Genomic DNA, 23,493 nt, shown 5'->3' with positions numbered 1-23,493 from the left:
CACATTTTTTACAACTTGCCACGTGTTCAGATGTAGGTCAGGACTTTGACTGGGCCATTCAAACACAAGAATGTGTTTTAATCTCTGTTTAACGTTGATCTACTGGAGGACGAGTCTCCACCCTAGTTTTGGGTCGATTTGCAGAATCGAACAAGTTTTCCATCATCCGCCTAACAATCTTTTCTGAGCTGCAAAAATATTGGGATGTCAACCTCACATGCAGTCACCTGTAGGCGTATTGCTGTATTCATCGTGCATGGACATTCAATTTTTACAATGAGAAGTATTTAAAGTGTTTTCTGCATTTACTCAGACCAAAAGCTACAAGATTATCATTAACCACACTGTTTTGTTCTTGCTGTGTTTTTCACTTCAGTCACTGTTTGTGAGGGGTGGAGGAGTTGTAGAAGTAGTCAGATTTTCTGTTTCTGGAGTCATCCAGATGACATTTTCCACTGCCTGCAACTTGACACGGAACTGAGTACCTGCCTTTTCCTTTCCCTCAGAGTCATCTCTCAGAAGACGGGGAATAATTGAAGACATAAGATCTGTGTGTCATGGGAAATACACTATCGTTCTTATGCAGTTTTTTTTCTCTCTCTCTTTCAGCGCTTCAAATAGTAGCTGGTGACTTTCTCTGCAGGAACCAAAGCAAATGTGGTGAGAAACTGACATTCCCTAAAACCCCCATCATCCCTGGTTTGACCCTCACCTCTGAATCTAAAGTCCATTTTAATAGATTGAGGTTAAATTTAAGAGTGGTAAAGTTTATCACCTGCACACACTAAAATTATGGTTTTATAAGGTATTTCTAATGCTGCAAAATGTCAAAAACGGTTAAATCCCTAAGGGGTAAAACAGAAGTTTTGGGAAATACTGAACGGTTGTTATTTGTTTTGTAAAGGTTCCCAAGAGAAAGCCTTTACTCTGAAACGTCTGCATGTCACAAGATTTCTACAGCTATGCACTTTGAAGATGTGAGAACAAATTTCGGGATGTTTGGCCAGAATACACATGACTACGTTCTGTGAGCACGACCCAGCATTTAAGCCCCAAAACATAAAAACTGTCAAACTGTCAAGCAAGGTGACAGAGCTCTGATGGCATGGGATCGTTTTTCCACCGCAGTACCAGGGTACGTTACAGTCTTTGAGTCAATCAGAAATTCATCAGTATGCCACGCTGACATGGAAGTTAAATTCGAGGGTCTGACAGCTGAGGCTTGGGTCATGGAAATGGATATTGATCGAGAGCAGAATGACTAAAGTGGAAAGAATTAAAGCACTGTAGTTGCCTAAAGTCAAGAGCGCTATCCGATGAAACTGATGTGAAGAAGAGAGGGCCAAAACGTCTGCCGGAATAATCTGAAAGAATGGAGAGATCACAGAAGAGACAATCTTTCACTAAAGTTGGCTGACAAGTCCCTGGTTATGTTTGTTTTTTTCTTCGATTTTCCCGCAGACTGCTTCTGCACTTTGGTTAAGTTTGTTGTTTAATTCATTAAAACACAAATAATTCACATTATGTGCTCTTTAGTAAAACCTTTTTTAAAGAGGGTGTGTTTTCCCAATACTCAGTCTTTTCTTTTTACCGTCTAAGTTGGTAAGAAGCAGTGTTAAACATGCACTATTTTAACAAAACAAAGTAGAAAGGAACATCTTGATGTTTTGATCTCAGACATTTACCTTCACTAAATAAAATATGTACAGTGTCCAAAGTCTATGGGTCAAATGTCTCATGTTGTTTTGGAATAGAAAATGTGTTTTAATCTTGTTCCTAGCAACAAGAATACAGACCTCTGTCAAAACCCTTGTGGTATTTATCAAAGTGTAATGTTGGGAAGAAGTTTTTGAGGATAAGAAATGATCACTACATATTTGTGGCCCTACTTAACAACAAAATATACATGAAAGCAAAGACACATGGCTAATGAAAGACAACGCAAAACCGTGCGTTATACCTAACATCCTCCATTTAAGAAGATATCATTTTGTCATTGAAAATATCCTAAAAATTACGAAAAGTGTCCGTCTGTATTTGTATTTATTAGTCAAAGTCCAGACCTAAGTCTAATTGTGGCAAGATCTGAAAACTGCTGTTCACAGATGCTCTCAGTCCAGTTCTGTTGAGCTAAAGGTATTTTGTACAAAACATTTCAAGAGTTTCAATCCGTATCCATCCATGTGTCATTTACTTCCACTTTACAGCTATGCAAATTTTTTTTTATTGTTCTATTATACAAAATCCAAATATGAAATGTTAACGTTTGTGGCTGTAATGTCAGAAACATGAAAAGTTAGTGCTGAATGAGTCATTTTGTAAGGGAAATAAAGAGTTGTTGGGCTTTATTTCTCATTTTCTGCCGTATTTTGAGCAGCTAATCTAACTAGCGGAAAGTAGATGATCAGCTAATCAGGTTCTGTCTATTAAAACATCAACACACTCTCTCAGCAGTCACCCAATAGCAGTGTGTTTGCCAAAAGTTTACATTCACTTGAGCCAGACCTTTTTCATGCTGTCCTCTTTTTATTGCTTCCCAACCAGTCCAGACCATGAGTTAATAGGAATGTACTTGTTGAGTTTGGCACCAATTTAACTGCTTCAGCAAAGGCTGGAAATGAGCACAAATCAAAAGTTAATGAAGATTTATTACCATCTGAAAAAGACATCAGTTACAAGTCATAAAGCTGTTTTAAGGGAGACTTATTGAGGGAGTGGTGTATGTTCCAGTTAAGGCCCTTTTGATGATTCATAGATCATCTGATTGTCAGAAACTGTTATCGGTGTGTCCTGACTGCCTTCACACCGGGCAAAACAAAATAAAATTTCAACCTATAGACCTTAACGAATGTCTTTTTTAATTTTTTTTTTTTATTGTAACATTAAAATGATCTTTAACTCTAATTTGTCCCTTCATGACCTCCCTCTGGTGTTATCACTCATTCATCCAACCAGAACTTGCAGCCTGCACCTTTCTTGCACCTGTACCTCCTCCCTCATTGCTCTCCCATTCATCTTGTCGTCCCTCCTATCACTCCCTCATGCTCACTGGCCGCCTTCTCTCCTGCCCTGCTTTCTCTCTCCCTCTTTGTCTCCTCCTCCCGCTTGTCTCCCTGATTTATAGGAGGCAGTGTGCAGTTCACACACATTCCACGTCTGACACCCAATTCGCCCCGCCACTCCCCCGCCCCTCTCTCATATCTGTGCGTGGCCATTTATCTTTGCGATTCTCTGATGAAGAGAAGAAGAAGAAGAAGAAGAAGGAGGGTCAGAGAAATGAGACGATAGCAGGAGTGTTTGGTTGAGCCCCGATATGAGCAGTATCTGGTGTGTGTCTGTGTGTGAGCTGTAGTGTGTGTGTGTGTGTCTTGGTTGGCTGTGGGTCTCTATCTCCCGTGTCAAAGTTTCCAGGCCTGGCGGCAGCTTCTACATGAAAGGGTCGGTGGAGTCTTTATGGAGAACAAACGACGGCCTGACGCAATTCTCCTGGTCCAGTACTCACACGTTCAACAGCCCACGGCACACATTTACTGGCTCACTAGCTTATTCACTCATGCAGACACATCCACAACCCGCAGTCTACAAATCCCCAACCTTACACACCCGTGATGGCCAAGCCTAATTAGTTATGTGGTCGGTGCGCCGCTCTGTCCCAGAGCCCCAAATGGCAGCAGGTCATAAAACCTTAAGTGTTCCACCAGTCAGAGTGGTGCAACCGTTGCCACATTCACTCTCAACATGACTCGAGTAGAGCACTTTTCTGTCAGAGTCCGTCCTTTGAAGATCGACAGTCAGCTGTGAAATCCTCAGAAAGGTTCTGCTTTGCATTTCTGCTTTTTTTTCATTAAAGGTGGGCAGACTCACAGAGCCACAGAGACCATTGTCTGTAAATGCAGCTTTATGTTTGGTTTAATGGGTGGATAGCATTTAACAGTCCCGCTCCTGCGAGTCCTAGCAAAAAAAAACAAAACAGATCTTGTATTATCCAGGGAACAACTTGAGTTACTTCATTTCAGTGTTTCATATCCCTTCAACTTCACTTTTTGTCATGTTGCAACCCACGAACTCCAGCAGACTGCATTTGGGATTTCATTTTTAGACAAGACAAAGTGGTGCAAAATTGTTAAGCGGATGGAAAATGAAACAAATATGTCTCAACTTTCTTTTTTGGCTGGGGGGGGGGGGGGTTGCAAATAAAAATTTGAAAGGTGTTCAAATCCATGCTGCTTCTGTGAGTCGTTAGGGGTTAGTGTCTGTCAGATTTACACATCTAGATACTGGTGGTGCAAAATATCTCAAGTTCAGATTTCAAGTCAGTTTTCAAATTTTCCCACAAAATCTTGGACATTTCAGGGCTGAACGTGTGCTTACGGCTGTGATGATGAACCTCTGTTGCAGTCTCGGATTTTCTGCAGCCACCAATAGATTCCAGGGTTGCTAACCGTCACGTCACACTAGTCGTTCTCTCATCCAAGTCACCTGAGTTGTCAATCTCTGGACGTAGCAGGTGGCCTCGTCTTGGTAGGTTATGCCATGTGCTTAATAATTGGATGATTTAACAGTAGTGCCTTGTTAGGTGCTTAAACTCTAGGATTTTGCTTAATAATAACCCTGATTTAAACGTCTCCACAACTTTAAACCCTCCGTTGGTCTTCATGAGGCTGTTCACCTTCACAAATGTTCTCTAACAAATTGCAACTGTAGAGTACTAATGTTAAATTACACAGAAGTGGCTTTTACTTACTTTAGGATTATTTTCACTGAATTTTATTTAGCAAAAACTCCAGCAAAGCAGTGTGTCAACAATAAGTCGACTAAGGTGGCAGAAGAAGAAAAAAGATGGAAAGATGGTGGAAGAAAGATGTTTTTGGGGGACAGATCTGATAATAATATTTGGTACCAACTCGCACACAACATACAGTATTTCTGGATTTTCAACCATAATGCGTTGTTGCTGCGCTCTATCTGTTTCCTAGTGGTTTCCATGGCAACCCCACAACATTAGTCAACGACTAGTGACATGGAGTCTTTTCAGCAGAATATGCAGCTGAGTGGTGATCTAAACCGAGAGGAGATGAGGGGGAAGAAAATACTACTGAACAGAAAAATGAGTACGGGAAAAAGATGCGGAAGAAAATAAATGACAGTGTAACAAGTGACTTTAAATCAAATGAGGATCTAAACTCATTAAAATGCTTAAAGAGCTGCACACATATCCAGGAGTGTAAAAACTAAAGGAAAAAAAACTAATATCTAACTCCAAAAGAAACCTAGAAATAATCACAACACAAATAAATCAAAATGCAAAAAAAAGATTATGAATCATAATAGAGGCAACCAATAATATAAAAAAACAGGTAAATAAATGAAATAAGACAAGAAGAACTGCAGGTGACAAATTAAGTCAAATTGTGTTTTTCAAAAGACAAAGTACACCTTAAAATTAGAAATAAGTATAAAGTTTGCGGTAGCACTGAATGTAAGAGTACATTCTTTTTATTATGTCTGTCTGTGAGATTGTTTGGCTGTGCCTGCCCTGCCTGGCCAGGCGTGTTAGATTAATAAACCTCAGTATAATGAGGAGGTAGACTGTCTAGACTGCGTTCAAAATAAACTATAACTCCTACACCCAAACAATGTGGAAATATGCCAAAGAAAAGACAGAGGTTTAAAAAAAAAAAAAACAGAAACATTCATCCTTTTAATCTTAATTATTTGTATCTTATTAACATCAACAGAGAAAAAGCCTAACGATTAAAGTGTTAATCTAAGGAGCATGGAAACTGGAGGATAACTGCATTGATTTATTCTGGAACAACAACCTAATGTAAAAATATATTTTTTTTGTCACTCCCTAAACCGTTTGCCTTTAAATTAAGTGCAAAGCAGAAAGAATGCAGAGCAAATATGAGGTTAGAGGGGTTAAAAAGAAGAACACACACATTTTGTCATCAGACCTGCTGCTACAACCTCCCAAAACCACAGGAAAATAAATAAGCCAAAAGGGAGGAATGAAAACTTCTGGGACTGGAAAAAGTTAGCTCACATCCAGTCACGTAACTTTGCAGAACAATACCCGGGACGCAGTTGAATATTTTACTCTAATATTTTTCTGAAGACCTTGTCAAACCACAGGGCAGAGCTGAAGGCACCTAAAGGCGCAGGAGAAAGATGAAAGGAAATGTGGGTGGCCAGTTCTGCCGCTGATGATGTGTAACCTACATTAGAGCTGAAATCTGGAAAAGAACTTATTAAGCAATAGACATGAAAATGAAATAAGCGCCCTAAGTCACTGAATGATTCACTGACTTTGCAGAAATCCCACTTTGATTTACTACAAGCCACAAGCAGTAAAATTTAAAATGAACAGGAAAAACTCAGATCTGTCTTCAGTGAATTTAACACTGCTTTCACTGAGGACAAAAGTGAGCTCTCGTAACAAGTTGACTCTATCACATTATATTTAGAGTCTAGTCCAAAATAAAAAATAAATATGTTGTATTTTTCTTACATGGCCAAAACTGAGGTACAGTATTAATTATCAACCCATCTCTGGATTTGCATCAAAGTATCCATCCAATCTGCTGGTAACTGGAAACTTGCACAACTATTTTAGCTGCTGTTACATGATAAATCTGTTCATACCAATGTGCAGATTCAGTTATTAATATGTCCGGTCTTTTTACCCTTTTTCTGTGGGTCAGTTGGCTGATTGTTTACTCGAGTGGTTGGTTGGTTTTCGTGTCATTATGTCGTTTTTAACGAGTGAATTTCAAGATCTTGAGTGCAAACAAAAAAGTTTAAAAGAACAAATCTGAATACATTTTGTAAAACACATAAAAATGATTAACAAAATCACCCAATCAGATATTTTCTATGCAAATTTCTGGCAAATGTATTGCTGTGCAGAGTATTGTACATCCTTGCTGCATAGGTTGACTCCTTAAAGCTAAATATCAGCGCAGGATCAGATAGATGAGTCTGATTTGCAAAAGCATTTTGGTTTGTTTTTGATGAACTCCTGAATATCCTATCAGGCCTCGTTCTGTTATTTACATAAGAGATGTACTGTTAAAATGGAAACAAGTTCATTTCATATCACAGCAGGCCTCAAAAGGACCAATACTCCTTGTCAACAGTCATTTACAGCTCCTTTAACCTGAGATATTTCAGCCATTTTGGATTAACTGGAAGCAATAAACTCAGCTGCCAGTCTCCGATGTGAAAAGAAAATAAATAAATCCCCTCTGTCCTTGCTGTATGGTACACTCTAAAACTTTATAAACAGATAAAAAAATAACCACCTTTCTAACTGTTATCGCCACATCACATAAACAACGAAATTTGCTCGGAAAACCTCACACCCACTCGCAAACATAAAGTGCACATTTATTTAACATGGATCTGGTGCTTTGGTTCGTCAAGCTGTAAAAAACATCAGAAATCCCACTGAGAAGGTAAACACTCTGCTGTTTACGCAAGAACTGTTAATGCTTCTTCTTTATGCGCTCCATATTTCAGAGCTTGTTTGTTTTTAAGTGCTACCAGTGTCATGTTGAGCAAAGAAAATCCCTGTCCATGTGGAAAACATGTGGTATCTAAGTTATATCTCTGCAAAGGGGAAAATAACCATAAAAAATAACAGACTGTCACTTAGATACTTATGCGCAGAATAAAAGGACCAAAACACAGTAAAAAGTGATGAAGGCGTGCTCATATTGCCTTTATCGCCGTCGTAAGTCTCCAGCCGAATTCAGAGACTGACGGAGAATGTAACTCCCTGCAAATATTGAATTTTTCACTTTGGAAGTAAAGATAGTAAGTAGAGGTGGAAGAAACCCAGTTTTTTGGGGAGGGTTTTTTTCCTTCAAAACAAACCCGGGGATTACTCAGACCAAAGGAAGGCCAGAGGTGGGTGTAAAGTGGGTGGGGGCGTCTGCTTAGAGTCAACGAAAAAGGTGCTGACACCATTATGGTTGGGTAAAGGAGCCAAGTGGTGACATTTCAAGTGACACTGGGCTGAAAGAAATGTTTATTTAAAAAATGGAGAACCGAAGGCATGCAGCGGTTTTGCGAACGGGTGGGTGTATCTGTGCATGTGGTGGGGCGGGAGAATCTCAAAGAGGGGGTTAAGAAGATATATGATGTGGTATTGGAGTGTGTCCAAGTCATGAGTCCTATGTTTCACATGGCCACCCAGCTGTGTAAACATCCAATAACAGGCCATTGGCAAAAGAGTCCCACCAATCAGAGACAGAGAGAGAGACAGAGAAATGTAGCATTGGACAAGAGGGACCATGAGTCAGCTTTGGGGTCCAGAAAAAGCAAGAAGGATAGAGGAGTAATTCAGAGTGACACAATGAAGGAGAAGCAGACAGGTCAGGAGTTAAACACATCTTCTCCACTCCCTTTGTCCAACTTTGACTTCTTTCTCTTTAGATTCCAGATCTAAGTCAGCCTTAATGTTACGAAAGGGTCGCCAACTTGTTTCTAAGTTCGAATGTAAGTACCGTGCACGTGTAAACACTTGCAAATAACTGTGTACTTACAGTACCAAGTGTGGTCTTGTGTTCCTAATTTGAAGGTGTGGAGAACGTGCAGAGAGCAAGTAATCAAAATGAGATGAGGAAAAGTTTGGAAGCATGGCGAGAGAGGCAGAGAGAGAGAGCGATTAGGATTCGGGATCAAGCACAAGGAAAAAAGGAAGAAGCAACCAGAGGGGAGCATCTCCAGTGTGATTTACGTTGGAGGTGGTCGACACAATTTGGCAGTACTCTGACAGGAAACTGAGCGTAGAGCCAGAGGAGGAGTAGAGCGAGACAGATTTACATTGTGAGAACAGCTCTGGCTGCTCTGCAGCAGCTCATCGGACACGCACTGCTCTCTGGTGATCTCTATATTCAAAACCTTCAGTTTCTTCTGGGCAAAACGAGTGCACTTTATGTAACAAGCATTTAGGATTTTTTGGGGGGGGGGGTTCTGCCTCAGTTGTGTGTTAAGATTTAGATTTCCTAAATACCACAAAATATCTTATTTTGTAGGCCGAAAACTCATGTTTGCCGGATACTGGTTGTTTTTTGGGGTGTTTTTTGTTTTGTTTTGTGTTTGTTTTTCAAACTGAGCTCAAGCTTTTGTGTTCACATTGTTTTCCTCTGATATCGCTGAAATATAATCCTTTACAACCAGTTGCCTAGATGGTAAATGCACTCCAATCCTGTGTGTAATTTAATCTCATTTTACATCCAGCTGTTCTATAAAACCCTCTGCTGTTTGTTGGATAACATAAGCGAACCAACAGCGTCAAGTTGAGCCAGGAACACATGAAACAGGTCAGGGATGACATTTTTCATTTTTCTCCCACTTCACAATTTTGGCCTACATTGTGCTGGTCGCTTACATTAAATCACTAAAAAAAACCTAAAATACACAGTAGATTGTGGCTGTAATGTGATAAAATACGAAAACGTTCAAGCCCAAGAAGAAAGAACACTTTGTTTTGCAAGGCGCTGTGCAGCCTTTAAAAAAATTACAAATTAATATCCAGACTGTTTTACCTGTGTTGTCAGCATATTTGGATGGTTTCCTCAACTTATTGTAAAAACATAAGATAATGAATTCCATGAATTAAAACCTCTTAAGGGCATTCTGTTTATAATGAATTTGTACATATCACATGCACAGGGTTTTCTTTCAACACTGTCACAAGACAACCATCATTAATTTTAATCTGTACTGCCACTAAGTAGTAGGAGAGCAGAGCAGGAAATGAACCATTCTGAGTGTCTGTGTTTAGGTATGTCCTGACTAAAACTGGGATAAACCCCGGTAGGTATGTGCGTGTGTGTATGTGTGTGTGTGTCCCTGTGACTCTGTTTGCATGCCTCTTTTGGGGTTTTACTCCCTATTTAAGACCAATATTTGCTAAGCAGCCCCAGGGTGAGATTACCTCATATTCTACGGGCCAGCTGTGCTTTCACAGCGTCTCCACAACAACCGACGGAATGTCCCGTCATGAGTATCTGTCTGCCAGGAAAATACACAAAACGAAAGTGAGACGAAGGCATAAAGTCAGAGCGACGTGGAGGAGATGCGCGTTCAAAATCAAAAGAAACCGCAAATCATAAAATGATGCAGACTCGAGTTCTTTTTTTAATTATTTTTCTGTATGTGGATATCTGCTGTGTGCAAGTGGAGAACTGTCACAACGTTACACCACATTTCAGTGCAATATTTTGGTTCCGGTTGGCAGTAAAATGAAGAAGAAAAAAAGCTGGTTGCTCGGATACAGTTGAAGAAAACAAGTGCAGTTCCTGAACAGCCGTCTTATTTGTTGTTTATTAATAAAGTGCAAAGTGTGTTTTCTGTCTCAGTGGAGTAAAACACACCATGAAATCATCAACAAAAGGGCAACAAAAGTTTTTATTAACTGTAACGTTAGGTTGAGGTTTGCCAAATAACTAAATGGTTGTTTTCTCACACAAACATCGATCTTACCTTACAAATCAGCACATATTCCCCTGTTTTTGCGCACCTGCGGTATCAAGGTGATGTGATGCTGCACATCACCTTGAACACATCGTCCTCTCTGTGAAACAAGGTGGCGGCTTCATCATGCTGTGGGATTATTTGCTTCAGAACGAAGCTGATCAGAGTCGATAGGACGATGGATGGAGACTGCAAACAAACCGGATGAAAACGAGTTGGTAGGTAAAATGTGGCAAACTGAAAAAAGTTTAAGCGGTGTGACTCTTTTGTGAGACCCATCCCCAAAATCATACTGAAAAGCAGTTGGCCATTCATGAATCAGCAACTAGAGTTTTGTAGCTTTTAATAGCCATCTCCCTGATTAGGAGACATTGAATTGAAAGAAACGTAACTATGATCCCTACTCAAAAAATAGTCACTTTAAACATGTGGACAATTTGTCTGTACTTGAACATGTGAAACACAGCAAGTGGAAAGTAAATAAACTCATTGCCCAAACTGATTGTTTGAGTGTGACAAAATTAAGACAAAGAGGAATTTCTTTGCCGTATTGAAGCTCCCAGTGATTCTCTCAGCAGTTCCTGCAGTGTGGACTCTTTCTTGCCATGGGAACGGGCAGCTATTTGCTTTGATTTGCAACAGAAAAGCTTTTGACTGTCAGAGAATGCTCTGTTTGGTCTTCTCCTGGCCAGTTTAAGTGTTAAAAGTGTCATTATTTAGCAGCCGAGGCCCAGAGAAGAGAGCAAACAAGAGTCTGTGACCTTCTGTCAAGAGCCTCCGTTCTTCAGAAGCTCATTTAGGGCCTCTGGGGTGGGGAGGACACCGCATCAATTGGGGGAACCCTCCAGCTTTCCTCTAAAAGGCCTTACTAAGAGGAGAAATACAGTCCATTGAGAAGCAGAGGTGGCATGAAAGATGTAGCGCTGTGAAGAGGTGTGGGTGACTTATTAAAACCACAGGAAAAAGGTACTTGGACTTCAGCCAAAGAGGATCTAACCCCGTGGAGAGCTGACAGGATATGTAGAAACTTGGATGCACTTGTCGTGGTTTGGCGATCGCTTGGAGTCTGACTTTTTTTTTTGTCCTCTTAACTGAACAGGAGACAAACAAAAGAGACATCCCTTTCGCTCTGCCAGCTGCATGCAGACTTGATCATGGACATTCACGACTCCGTGTTAATAAACTTTGTCAGTGACATCAACCTGATCGGGTTCACCCAGAAGTGCGCTTTAGGATCAGAGGAGGTGGACATCTCGCCGTACTGTCCGAACAACCAGACGCGGCTGAGCGGCTCTTCCTGCAGCAGTTCTCCGCCTGGCGAAGGGCGCACGGAGCTTACGGCGAGCTTTTCACCGAGATGCTGCAGCCGCGGGCACAGCAGGTCCAAACGGAGGAGGATCATCACCGGAGTCCAGCGGCAGGCGGCCAACGTGCGGGAGAGAAAGAGGATGTTCAGCCTGAACGAGGCGTTTGATGAGCTGAGGAGAAAAGTTCCCACCTTTGCGTACGAGAAGAGGCTGTCTCGGATCGAAACGCTGCGTCTGGCCATCGTCTACATCTCCTTCATGATGGACCTGCTGGAGAACACCTGAGACAGAGTTATGTGTTTTCCCCCTCCGTATAGACTAAATATAAGTTGCTACTGGAAAAAAAAAGGAATAAACAGCTGCACAGTTAAGTAATAGGAAACGTATGTGTTTTTCTTTTGCGATAAGAGCTTTATTATTATTATTATTATTATTAGATAACCATAATTGGATTTGGGGTTGTTCATTATCTACACCACCACCAACCACAGCACTCAATGTGTGAGTGTTGTATCAGGCCTGAAAGGGGATTTAGTCACTCGTGTTTTACTTGACCCTTCAGTTATTCGCTTAATGAATCGAAGAATTGAAAGGAAATAACAGAAGCAGTGAAAATTTTGGTTTTATTTGAGTACTGTCTTTCAATATAATCTGGAAGGAATGGTTGATTTAATTGGTTGTACTTTTTATTGATAGTTATAAATGAAGGCAAATTAATTTATAACTCACAAGATTACCATGGACGTCCAAGAATCTACACCAAAGAATGTACTTTTATTATTATTATTATTATTATTATTATTATTATTATTATTATTATTATTATTATTATTATTATTATTATTATTATTATTATTATTATTATTTACTGATTAAGCCTCGGATATGTGGACTCCATAGGATAAATTAATGGCGAGCCATATTAAATTGTGAATATTAAAATAAAACTTTAGTATTACGTTTTAACCCATATTTGTTAATTCGTTTAAAACCGAAACCATTCGAAAAGGTCTGAAAGCATTTTACATTATTTTAAACTCTGTAAAACTTTGGAGAAAATTTTGAAATACCAGTTAAAAGTCCTGCACTCATGAGAGCCCCCTGCTGGCCTGGAGGCACTACGCATGGTCTCCACGATTAATCCTTGCAGTGTCGCCATTGGCTACGAAGCAGGGTCAACTTTGATTGATTTCCTGTCCATCACAGGGCAACAAAGAGACACATAACCACGCAAACACAGAGTAATCTAGAGAAACACCACTCAACCTACAGTAAATCAACCTATAATCGTCATGTTTTTCTTTTCCTTTTCCTTTTATTACTTTTGGGAGAAAGCCGGAGTACCCAAAGAGAACCGAGCACCATCCTCTCTCTTCCCACCTCCCACCCTCCAAAATGATGTTCCTTACAAAATTCTACCTTTTTGTTTGTTCCTTGAAAAAAAAAAAACAAGCAAACAAACTCCCCTCCTTTGCTTACAATGAGATGAACAGCTCAATGTTTGCTTGTGAAAACTCCTGATCAGAACTTCCAAAGGGTTGACGCTAAAAATCGTAATGCTTGTTTCAGCACCTTGGAGAGTTACGCAACCAGACGTCTCACCTGGCCTCTGCAGAGCAGGTGAGCTACTGGCGTTTTTTTTACTGACGATGTGGTGATTAATTTGACGATTTGGTTTTGTAAAGGGAAGAGATTAATCATTTTTAACCCAATCAAGAGATAAGCAGCAAGTCTAATCGCAAAGGCCTCAATCGGAGCCTGTCTCTGTCAATTTACACCTCCGAGACACCAAGATGATCACCCAGCTTCACACAGTGAATCTTGGATTTGGCTTTCAAATCTTTTGCATTTTCAAGATTATTTACTGATAAGATTCACAAGCAACTAACACCCCCCCCCCCCCCCCTCCAGCCAGCAAAAGAAAAAGTAACTAATGCGTCTTTATTCATTCTAATTTTTTTTTAATTATTATTATTTTATCCATAAATAACATTGTTCTATTAGTAGAGACTTTTGCTCACTGGTCAAGTACGTTCACGACCGCTCTTGTCCTCCCTCCCATTCCACCTTTACCACATATTTGCGTTTCGCTCCAGTCCCATATACGCGCCCCGCTGCGCGCAGCGTTCCGCCCCTAGGAGCACCCTTGGACAGGACGGATCTTCCTTTAAACCTGAGCTGCTGTGCCGCGATTCCCTGCGGGGAAGTCGGGCCCATTTAAGTGCATACCTCAACGCGGGGCAGCTGACGGGAAAATAAACACGTCGGTCTGCTTATAGGAGCAAAGACCTCCTGCTGGGACAACCTCCTGTGTTTCAGTGGCCTGATGTTTTTTAACCACCGCTGTTCCCTTCTGAGGCGTCTAAACCTGGCAGCTCACCGAGACTTTTGGCTGTTTTCTGTTTGTTTTGAATGGGAAAGAAGAAAAGGGGATGACACTTTCAACGTCAGGATCTCTGGATCTCTATTTGGAAAATAGAAGCTCTGAGAGAGTCCGTATTGCCATGAATGAAGTGAAAACTCACATGTGTGTTAACTTAAAGAAAACCAAAACACAATGACTAATAAATAATATTTTAGTTCATTTACATCTGTAAATTTATTAAATGCACAATGTGTAAACCAATAAGTAAAAACAGAATTCTTTATATATCAAAATTATTTGTAAATATTTTAGTTATTTATTTCATAATTAGAATTTTATAATAATAATAATATTATGATAGCCAATAATAGGTCATTATTATTATTATTATTATTATTATTATTATTATTATTATTATTATTATTATTATTATTATTATTATTATTATTATTATTATTATTATTTCTTTTAGTATGCTATTTCAGTATCACTACGTCTTGTGAACCAGACCGTGCACCTGAATTGCAGACCAATCACCTTGTTTATAGAAGTTAGCCCCGCCCACTGACCTTACAGGGTGAAGCGAAAAGAAATTAATTCAGAATGTGCTACAAAGCGGGGATACGAAATAAGTAAATAAATACGGATTATTTACACATTCTTCTAAGATGCAGCCAGTAAATATTCTAGTTAAATATTTCTACATTTCATTATGTACAATTTAGACAATGCTGAAATTTAGATAATTAAATAAATATCAAATGAATTTATTTCCTTTTGTTATTTAGAACTTATTTAGTAAACTAATTGTTTTGAACTGGGGCACTTTTGCTCCTAAATGTCATTTCAAAATATTTTGATATGATCAACTACTTCATTCATTAGAATTTAAAAAGTGAAATATGTAGTCTTATCACACTAATATACTTTAAGTCTTTATTTCTGGTTAATTTTGATAATTGCAGCTTGAAGCTTATTAAAACACATAACACAATTCAGTTTATAACAAAATCAGAATACATAAGGCCAAGAAAGCAAACAGATTCTGTTATAAGGTAAAGGTCTGTTTTCAAGTAAATTGCTGGAAAGCTTAGTGGAAGGAAAATGTGTCCAAAGGCGATAGGGACAACTGCAGCCTTGAAACGAATGTGAATCCAAGTCCATTAAAGAGATTTGGGAAGATTCACAGGGCATACGCTGCAATGGGAACTTATATAGCATTTCATGCTTCCCTTTGTATGGAGATACAGATTTCCTTTTCCAGCAGCAATCGCCAGCAATGTGCTCACAAAAGTGTACGTGCTTTTAATGGCAATGGTACCAGTGTGCTTCATTACAGCAAAATGGCCTCTCCTAAACCCCGTAAAGAATCTGTGGGATATTGCGAAGAGGAAGATGAGAGAAGCCAGACCCAACAACGCAGACCTGCTAAAGGCCGCTGCTAAAGCAACCTGTGGATGAAAAATGAACAATATGGATGGGTGGGGGCCTTCTAACTCAAAGGAATTCCACTTATTTTGTTAGCTTTGTGCAACAGTGAAAGAAAAAAAGAAGAAGAAATGATCTCCACATAGCTAGTGTTTGCACAAGATGCATGCTTTAATAACGTTGCCCCACCACATCCTCCCACTTCTGTGTGGAGAAGCTTTCGTGTTTTAAGGAGTTTTCCCTAAGTCTCCTTGTCCCGCAGTATTATATTACACCCCTCCTCTCCCAATCAGAGAGTCCTCCCCAAAATCCTCCTGCCCTCTCCTTGCTATAAGAGCCTGGGGTCGTCCCGGCCTGGCAGATACCTCTCCCTCTTTGTGGCGCACCGCATTTCATAATTCAGATCTAAAACCATTGCAGGCCAAACGCCTTAGTATAGCTGTCCTGTTTGTTGATATTTGTGACAGGTACTTGGGTCAGGGGTCAAAACTGTACCATATCCGAAAAAGGAATAATACTTAAAAAAAAAAAAAAAAAGTCTGTCTGAAAAGACGATGCGGGAAGACGACTCCTCCCCGATGGACAGCGCTGGGAACAGCGAGGAGGAGAGTGACCGTCAGTTGCCACGGAGAGGGGCGAGAAAGCGGCGGGCAGCGCGCCGGAGCACGGACGAGGAGGAGGATGAGGAGGGAGGCGTAGAGAGCTCCATCCGTGGCAAGAAAAAGTGCAGGAAGATCTGCGACGACGGAGGAAGCGGCGGCAGCGAGGCCAGTAGCAGCAGCCCCGCGCGCTCCTTCGACGACCTGCAGACGCAGCGTGTGATGGCCAACATCCGCGAGCGACAACGGACGCAGTCGTTGAACGAAGCGTTCACGTCGTTACGTAAAATTATCCCCACCCTCCCGTCTGACAAGCTCAGCAAGATCCAGACGCTGAAGCTGGCGGCCCGCTATATTGACTTTCTGTGCCAGGTTCTCCAGAGTGACGAGCTGGACGCGCGAGGGACCAATTGCAGCTACGTGGCGCACGAGCGCTTGAGCTACGCATTCTCAGTTTGGAGGATGGGGGGCGCATGGTCCTTGTCGACCACTTCCCACTAACTGGACCTGGGATGTCTGTGATGAGGCATCAGGGTAAGCTGGGACACTTTAGCATTCCATACTGCTGGGTCACAATGTGTCAAATGGAACCTGGTCTTATTTCCAGTCCGATGTCTGTATGGCACCTACTTAAACACGTATGGGGTTGCATAACGTCGAAGTCTGCGAAACGGCCAACTGGCAGCTAGTGCTGAAGCCTCATTTGAACAGCAAAATACGATGTTACGTGCATTTTATTGAAAACCAGTGAAAATAAATGTATATTTACCTGCAAAAAGGCTTTAGAGACTTATTGCTAAACTATATGCAAATCTTACATAATGTCATCTGTTCAATTTATTTGAATGCATCACATACCAGGTTTTATAGTTTAATGACTACTGAAAGTCTTGGATCAGTTACTGCAAAGCATTGCCCTTCCAATAATGTTTTGCAAAGACCTCATTGCAAATGTCCATTTGCTGACATGGATTATCAGTGCAATAAGTGCAAGTCACTTTTTAAAAAAGACAATGCAGAGCTTTTCTCAGTAAAAAAAAAAACCTAAATTTTATCCCTAAAGCATTCTATATCAATAAATATAGCAATAAAATCCTTAGGAATACGTTACTCACCAGGTTTCGTTCTTTAAAGACTGAACAGAAACCACATTTGGCTTAAAATCTCAAGATGTCATCCACGTACCATGTAAAATCAATGTTTGATTACAGATATTGTGTTTTCCTGATACACAATTCATATTTCTTTCTTTTACAGACTGAAGAACGAGTGACTCAGGCCGGAAACAGCCAAGGCCAGGATCTGTTGCTTTGCTTCAGGCCTCTGAGGAAAGCAGCCCCTTTTACTTTTCCCTTTGCGTGGATTGTAATGTTTGCAAGGGGAGCACTTGGACTGCCAGGACGGATATGAAGAAAGAGAGAGACCACTGCGACTATGAATGTTGTACAAACAAAACAAGCCCCTGACGAACTGCTCTGTTTTGAAACATGAGAGAAAAAAAAAATGACTCCACATTCCGTGACAGTTTTTTAAGAAAAAAAAAAGAAGTATTTTGTATTTATTTTTGTACGCAGGTATGAAATTCCTTTTATCCCCTTTCTCCAATAAAGCTTATTTATTTTCAGGTTATCAAACAGTGTTGAATGGATAACCCATTTTCCCCCCTGTTGTAAATATTTGATGATACGTCAAATAAAGATAATAATAGGCAATCTTTCATCTCTTTTGGCTGTCTTGTTAGTTCGTTCAAGCGTTTGTGAGCCTAAATAAACTGAACAATGGCAGGGCTTTCACTTCAAGGTCTTCTGGAATGGTTTTAAGGTTTATGTCAACATTATTTTCATTGGTTGTTGATGAAACCCAAGGGAACTAAAGCAGAGTGGAGGGGGCAAAAGAAAACATCTCACACTGCTGGCATATTCAGCAGTGATTTCGTGAGCTCGGGGATCTGGGAAAGCCATAATTATCTAGTGGTCTGTTTGAACGTGGTGAATTCAGAACCGTGGAAGGCATACATGATATTCCCAGATGTCCTCCAAGCCAGCATTGGGGGAGGTAGCTGCAGGTGCTACAGCAGCTAGCTCTCAAGATTTTTGCCCCCCCCCAAAAAACATGCTCTGGTTAATAAAGCAAATTGAAAATGTCTTTGTAAATGTACTCATGAGCAATTTCCACTAAAATAAACTAGAATTTAACAGCCTATAAAGAATGGGGTAGAATCTTTAAAAATGAGATGGTAAAACAGTTTGCAGAGGTGTTATAAAATCTTTGTAATCCTTCATGGAATTTTATAAAATTTTGTTGAACTAAGACAAACTACAGCACAAAATGGGGTAAATGTAATGATTCTCATAAAAAAACTAAACAAAACAAAATCATCTGCTCATGTAGCAAGTATATGAAATTGTAAGATATATACAGTATATATATACATCCAACAAGAAAAGGCTTTAAAAAGTACATATTGTATTTAGGTTGTATTTACAGTTTTTTATCCTTTGACTTTTCCCCAAAAGAATCCTCAAGGTAGTTACTTCACATAAAAACTTCAAGTAGGATTAGGCAAGAGGGCTACAGTAACTCTGATGTGAATGCTGTGAAAATCTACTTCTCTACATGGTTGTTAGGAGATGATTATCGAAGCGTTATTGTGTTTTTGCGCCACAGCTTGCGTGCAGAAGGTAAAGCCATCAGCTCTGACCCTGAAGCCCCCGCTGACCGATAGGGGGGAATCGATTCCCACCCTTAGATTACCGTGGCTGTGTTATCTTAAACTTGAGGCTGTTGCTCTGACACAGAGGAATGTCACCTCTAAGGCTTCCAAACACGCACACAAACACATACAGGTTATAAACACAAAGAGGGAGATTTCTCACGCCTATGAAATGGGGAAATACATTCCACGCCGAGAAGGAGAGACAGCAAAAAGAGGGGGTCCGGCAACCCGGCTCCTGCCCTCTTTGATGTTTGAAAGTAATGGCTTGACCGCTTGTTATCAGTGTGAAGGCATCTGGCTCTCCAGTTTTAAGTGTGCTATGATTTATATACTCTTTGATGACTGACACAAACTCACACACACTCTCTCCCACTCATTAATCACTGCTTTATATCGCCTCACGTTTGGATTTGCAGTCCCCAAACTGATTCAAACCAAAGGCACAGGCCTCTGTGTGTGACACACTGGCCGAAAGATGAATTACACTCTAAAAACAGGCCTGGGTTCAAGTGTGTTTGGCGGTTTAAACACTCCAGCAGAAGTCTACCTGTCTCTCTTTGCTTTTACCAGTGCCACTTCTCTCCAGTGTCTCTGTGAAGGTCCCCATTATGGAACAACAAGCCCTGGTTTACATTAACCCTCAACACCACAAAACGACCAAGGGGGGAAGGAAGTCAGATTGAGACGGACAGAGGGAGAAACAGAGTTGATTTGGAAGTCTGGTTTCCATTAGAGCTAATTATCTGTGTTTCATCTCAACCTAAAGAGTTAGCGTGTGCATATACATGAACATGTTTATGTGTGTACTGCATATAGTTTTCACGTACAGCTGAAGCAGAGGTACTCGTGTGCCCAGCCAGTCTTTGGGGCACATTGCTTAACTCCTCTATTAATGTGAGTAGCTGTGGAATAAATCGGTGAAAAATGGTTGGAAGAGCACAGAATGTCTTTGCTTCAGAGCCAGACATTCAGATTCATTACTGATCATTTCCACAGTCTTTATCTTGAAATTTTGTATGAACGTTTTTGAATAACGACGTTTATTTTTACATTTACTTGCCTCATGTAATGTGATTTGGAACAGTGCCCTGCAAAGGTGTACATGCCAGTGATAACTGTGGAGGAGCCAGAGAGATCCACTGTTCAGATGGGATGTGCAATCAGCAAATCTGACCTTCATAGAGCAGGAAGAAGAAAGCCATAAAAGCCAGGTTTACCGATTGCCAGAAATTGCAGATGTGAAAGACAGTGCCCCTGATAGATGTGACCAAAGCTGAACCATTTCCTTTCAAACCACTATTTGTGGGAAAAAAAATAACCCTGGACATACCATCTGAACAGTGACACAGTGGTGGCAGCATCACAATGTGGTAGCAGTCAGAACTGCATTTGGATTAGGGAAACTTTGCAAATAACCCAAAGTAAATTGTAGTGTTCCTGTGACCCTTATGAACCAAGACATGTCGATGGATATTCATAGACACTTTCACACTAGTCCCATTCAATAAATAAGAATATTATTGAGAAGTTAATTTATTTCAGAAACTTTATCACTAAGTGAAACATAGTGATAGATAATTACAGACAAACTGGTGTTTTAAAGCCTCTATTTCTGTTAATTATGGTAATTTTCTGCTAGCAGTTAATGAAAACATGACATTTAAAACCAATAAAAAATGTGTTTTTTTAATACAGAAACATAGCCTCAATGAAAAGTATGTTTAAAATGTTCAAAGCATACTTTTCATCTGACAAATGAGCCTCATTGGAATGAATATTCTAATTGATTGAATATGACTAGAGTTAAAGTCAGAATTACTGGTAGTCTGGGGTTATAGTGATTTAGTAGTGTTGTTGCAAAAGCATGAGTGGGAGTGAGGAAAAAACAACTTGGCTGCTGAAATTATTATTGAGCAAAACTACCATAGGGCTAGAGGTTCATACCACCCAAGTGTGATGATGGATTGAGGATTTTCATAACTGTCAAAAGCAGCAAAGGGGAAAAAAATACTAAGAATACCTCTACTTCTTTCTGTGAAGAATAGCAGCATCCAGTTTAAAGGACCTGATTAAAGGACAAGTGGGAAGTGTCACTCTAGAAAAGCACATTTTACAACACACTATCCAGGGAAAGGTCTGTGTTAAAACAATGCCAGAATGGAAAGACTATAGCAATGATATTACTCAAGCAACTGTCATCCAACAAGAGTCATAAAATCACTTCTAAAGAATTTAAAGTTATTTTGCTGTGAGAATGCTTAGGCATAAGTGTAAAATATTAAAGACAATTGCCAAGCTTGAAGCTTTCCAATCTTCACAAGAAAATATCAATACAAGGTCCTCAAAGATACTGGAATGAAGGACAGAGTTCAATCTGACTCTACAGAACTCAATCAGCAGGTTAAATGGCAGGCTGCTTGTTGGTGCCAATAGCACCCACCAGTCTTGACACTAGATATGGCTGGTGTGGAAGGTATTCATGACACAACATCATAAGTATGCAACTCTGCATCACCATTGGAAACAACAAAACCTCAGTGTCCTTTCAACAGGTTGGATGAAACTACATCATGCAGTGCTCGGTGAAAACAAAATGCTGTGCATGGCAGAAACAGATGGTCTCCACTATCTGTCAAGCACGTTGGGGAAGGGATAGTTTTGGGCTTGTTTTGCATATACAGTACTGGATCTTGTGGTTATAAAGTTGACCATAAAATCCTCTATCAACCACAGAACTATGAAATCAAATATCAGGTCATCAATCCTGACTTTTCTTGCTGTGTCTTTATGACACAGCAATAAGTCCACACCAGAATGACTGGCAGGAAGTAAGGCTTGACCAAGTCAAAGTCCAGATCTCAATCTAACTAAAACACTGCTGTGGAAATTGTCTCCAAAAGGCGCGGCAGTCTGAACCATCAAGTAAAGCATCAAGTTGTTGTTGCTGCAAGCTACTAAAAATGGGGCGTACTTTCTTTTTCCTAACTCTAAGTAAATTATTTCTAAATTGCCTAAATCGCCAATCAACACAATTGTCAAACAAGCAGTGCCAGAGACTGATCTGTGGTAATAATTCATCAATGAATTTTTTTTGCCTGAGGTTTAAAATGTAGTTTTTGGGTTTTTTGTAATTAACAATTCCATGATTTTTTTCTCAGTATAACTTGTTTAAATTTGTTTTTGCAACCTATTTGTAATTAAGACCAAAATGCATCTAAAAATGGTCAGAATGAATAATGGGGCTATTGCCGACAAAGGAAGTGAGGGTAACCTCCCAGTTGGCCCAGCTGTCTATCAATCTGAGGAGTAGCGGCTCACACACATACCCTAAGGTCGGTGCCAACAGCACCCATCAGTCTTGACCTGTGACCTTTCAAACTCCCCTGCATGGAATGAAGTGACCCCCAGCTGGACCACAAGCCTTTATGCTCACTCCCAGAAAATTCACACTCAGTCTGCTGAAACTCAACAATCCACAGGCAAAGCGTCAGGAGAACAGACAAAACTGGCAAAGACGATGGAAAGGACCGGGCCAGCGAAGCGATGAGAAAAAGAAGAGAATCTAAGAAAGATGGGAACAAACTCATAAGAATCCTTTGAGCTTCTCCTGCCCACGGCTGTTTATCTTGCAGATTGAGTTAAACAGAAGACCTTTATGACTCTCCACATACCAGACAATATCGCAGCAGCCTCGCTTTACAAACATAAACATGGAGCGCTCTATCAAAGACCAGCACGGCTCAATCAAACACATGGGCTCTTTCTCCTAACTTAATTTACTGCTCCCCTCACAAAGTGCCCTTATTGAATTTAAGCTTTCAGAACGTTTAATTTCGGGACCTTTTAGGAGGTCTGTTGATTAAGGTTAAAGAGGTTTTTCTGTGTTTATCTTGTAAAACCACAGTGGCTTCTTATCATGGACAGATCTACAGACTATTGCTATGAAAAAGACCTCAGGTCACACACAGAATGACATCTGAGAGAGGACATTGTTCGCCTCAACGTAGGCTGTAGGATAGGGTGAGGAATGTGTGGGGAAATTCATGCTTCCTCGTGTGAAAGATTGCTAAGAGCAGCTTTGATTCGTCCGATACAGGCTCTCACACACACACGTACAGTTGCATCATTCTGGGATTATATAAGTGTTTTCGAGCCTCTTTCTGTTGAAAGCAATAAGAAGAGCGCAGCCGTAGTTTATTGGCGTTCCGGGGGCCCCTGTCATGCGTGAGTATGCACGAACACACACATCAGGGCGGAGAGAGGGACGTCTTGGCAGCAGAGAGACTCCAGCCTCGGTGTTGGTCCAAGGGGAGCTGAGCTGGAAGAGAAAATAGACATTAAAAATGTACAGTCTTCACTCTGGTGTTAAATGTGGGGTGGTCTCTTTCTCTCTCTCCTTTTCCGTCTCCACCTTCTTTCCCTCTATCTCCTTGCTCCCTCTCTCTTTACTTTGAGGTGGTCTTTCTACCTCTCCCTTGATCCAGCGTTCCCATCTTAAATCAACCCCCTTTCTCTGTCTTCTCTCATTTTATCACATAATCTTCCAAGCTCACTTCCTTCTCTGCTTCAAACTCCATTTTTTCCCCCCTTCTT

The 23,493-nt window shown here is 40.5% G+C and overlaps 2 protein-coding genes across 3 annotated transcripts; both read left to right on the top strand.

Moving 5' to 3' along the window:
- Nucleotides 1–606: 606 nt before the first annotated feature.
- ferd3l (Fer3 like bHLH transcription factor) lies at nucleotides 607–12,148 on the top strand. 2 transcript variants are annotated; one of them, XM_023345522.1, is made up of 2 exons: nucleotides 607–660; nucleotides 11,585–12,148. In XM_023345522.1, exons 1-2 carry the CDS (start codon nucleotides 656–658, stop codon nucleotides 12,075–12,077), a joined length of 498 nt encoding a protein of 165 aa, XP_023201290.1. In that variant the 5' UTR covers nucleotides 607–655; the 3' UTR covers nucleotides 12,078–12,148. The 2 variants fall into 2 exon arrangements, with proteins under 2 accessions (XP_023201290.1, XP_005802796.1); XM_005802739.2 differs by lacking the exon at nucleotides 607–660 and adding an exon at nucleotides 11,309–11,451.
- Nucleotides 12,149–15,749: 3,601 nt separating this feature from the next.
- On the top strand, nucleotides 15,750–17,898 carry twist1 (twist family bHLH transcription factor 1). The gene is made up of 2 exons (XM_005802688.3): nucleotides 15,750–16,718; nucleotides 17,442–17,898. Exon 1 carries the CDS (start codon nucleotides 16,140–16,142, stop codon nucleotides 16,683–16,685), a length of 546 nt encoding a protein of 181 aa, XP_005802745.1. The 5' UTR covers nucleotides 15,750–16,139; the 3' UTR covers nucleotides 16,686–16,718; nucleotides 17,442–17,898.
- The last annotated feature ends 5,595 nt before the right edge of the window (nucleotides 17,899–23,493 follow it).

The sequence above is a fragment of the Xiphophorus maculatus genome, chromosome 13 (genome assembly GCF_002775205.1).
Source record: "Xiphophorus maculatus strain JP 163 A chromosome 13, X_maculatus-5.0-male, whole genome shotgun sequence".
Taxonomy (NCBI): domain Eukaryota; kingdom Metazoa; phylum Chordata; class Actinopteri; order Cyprinodontiformes; family Poeciliidae; genus Xiphophorus; species Xiphophorus maculatus.
This window is presented reverse-complemented; position numbering and strand designations above follow the sequence as displayed.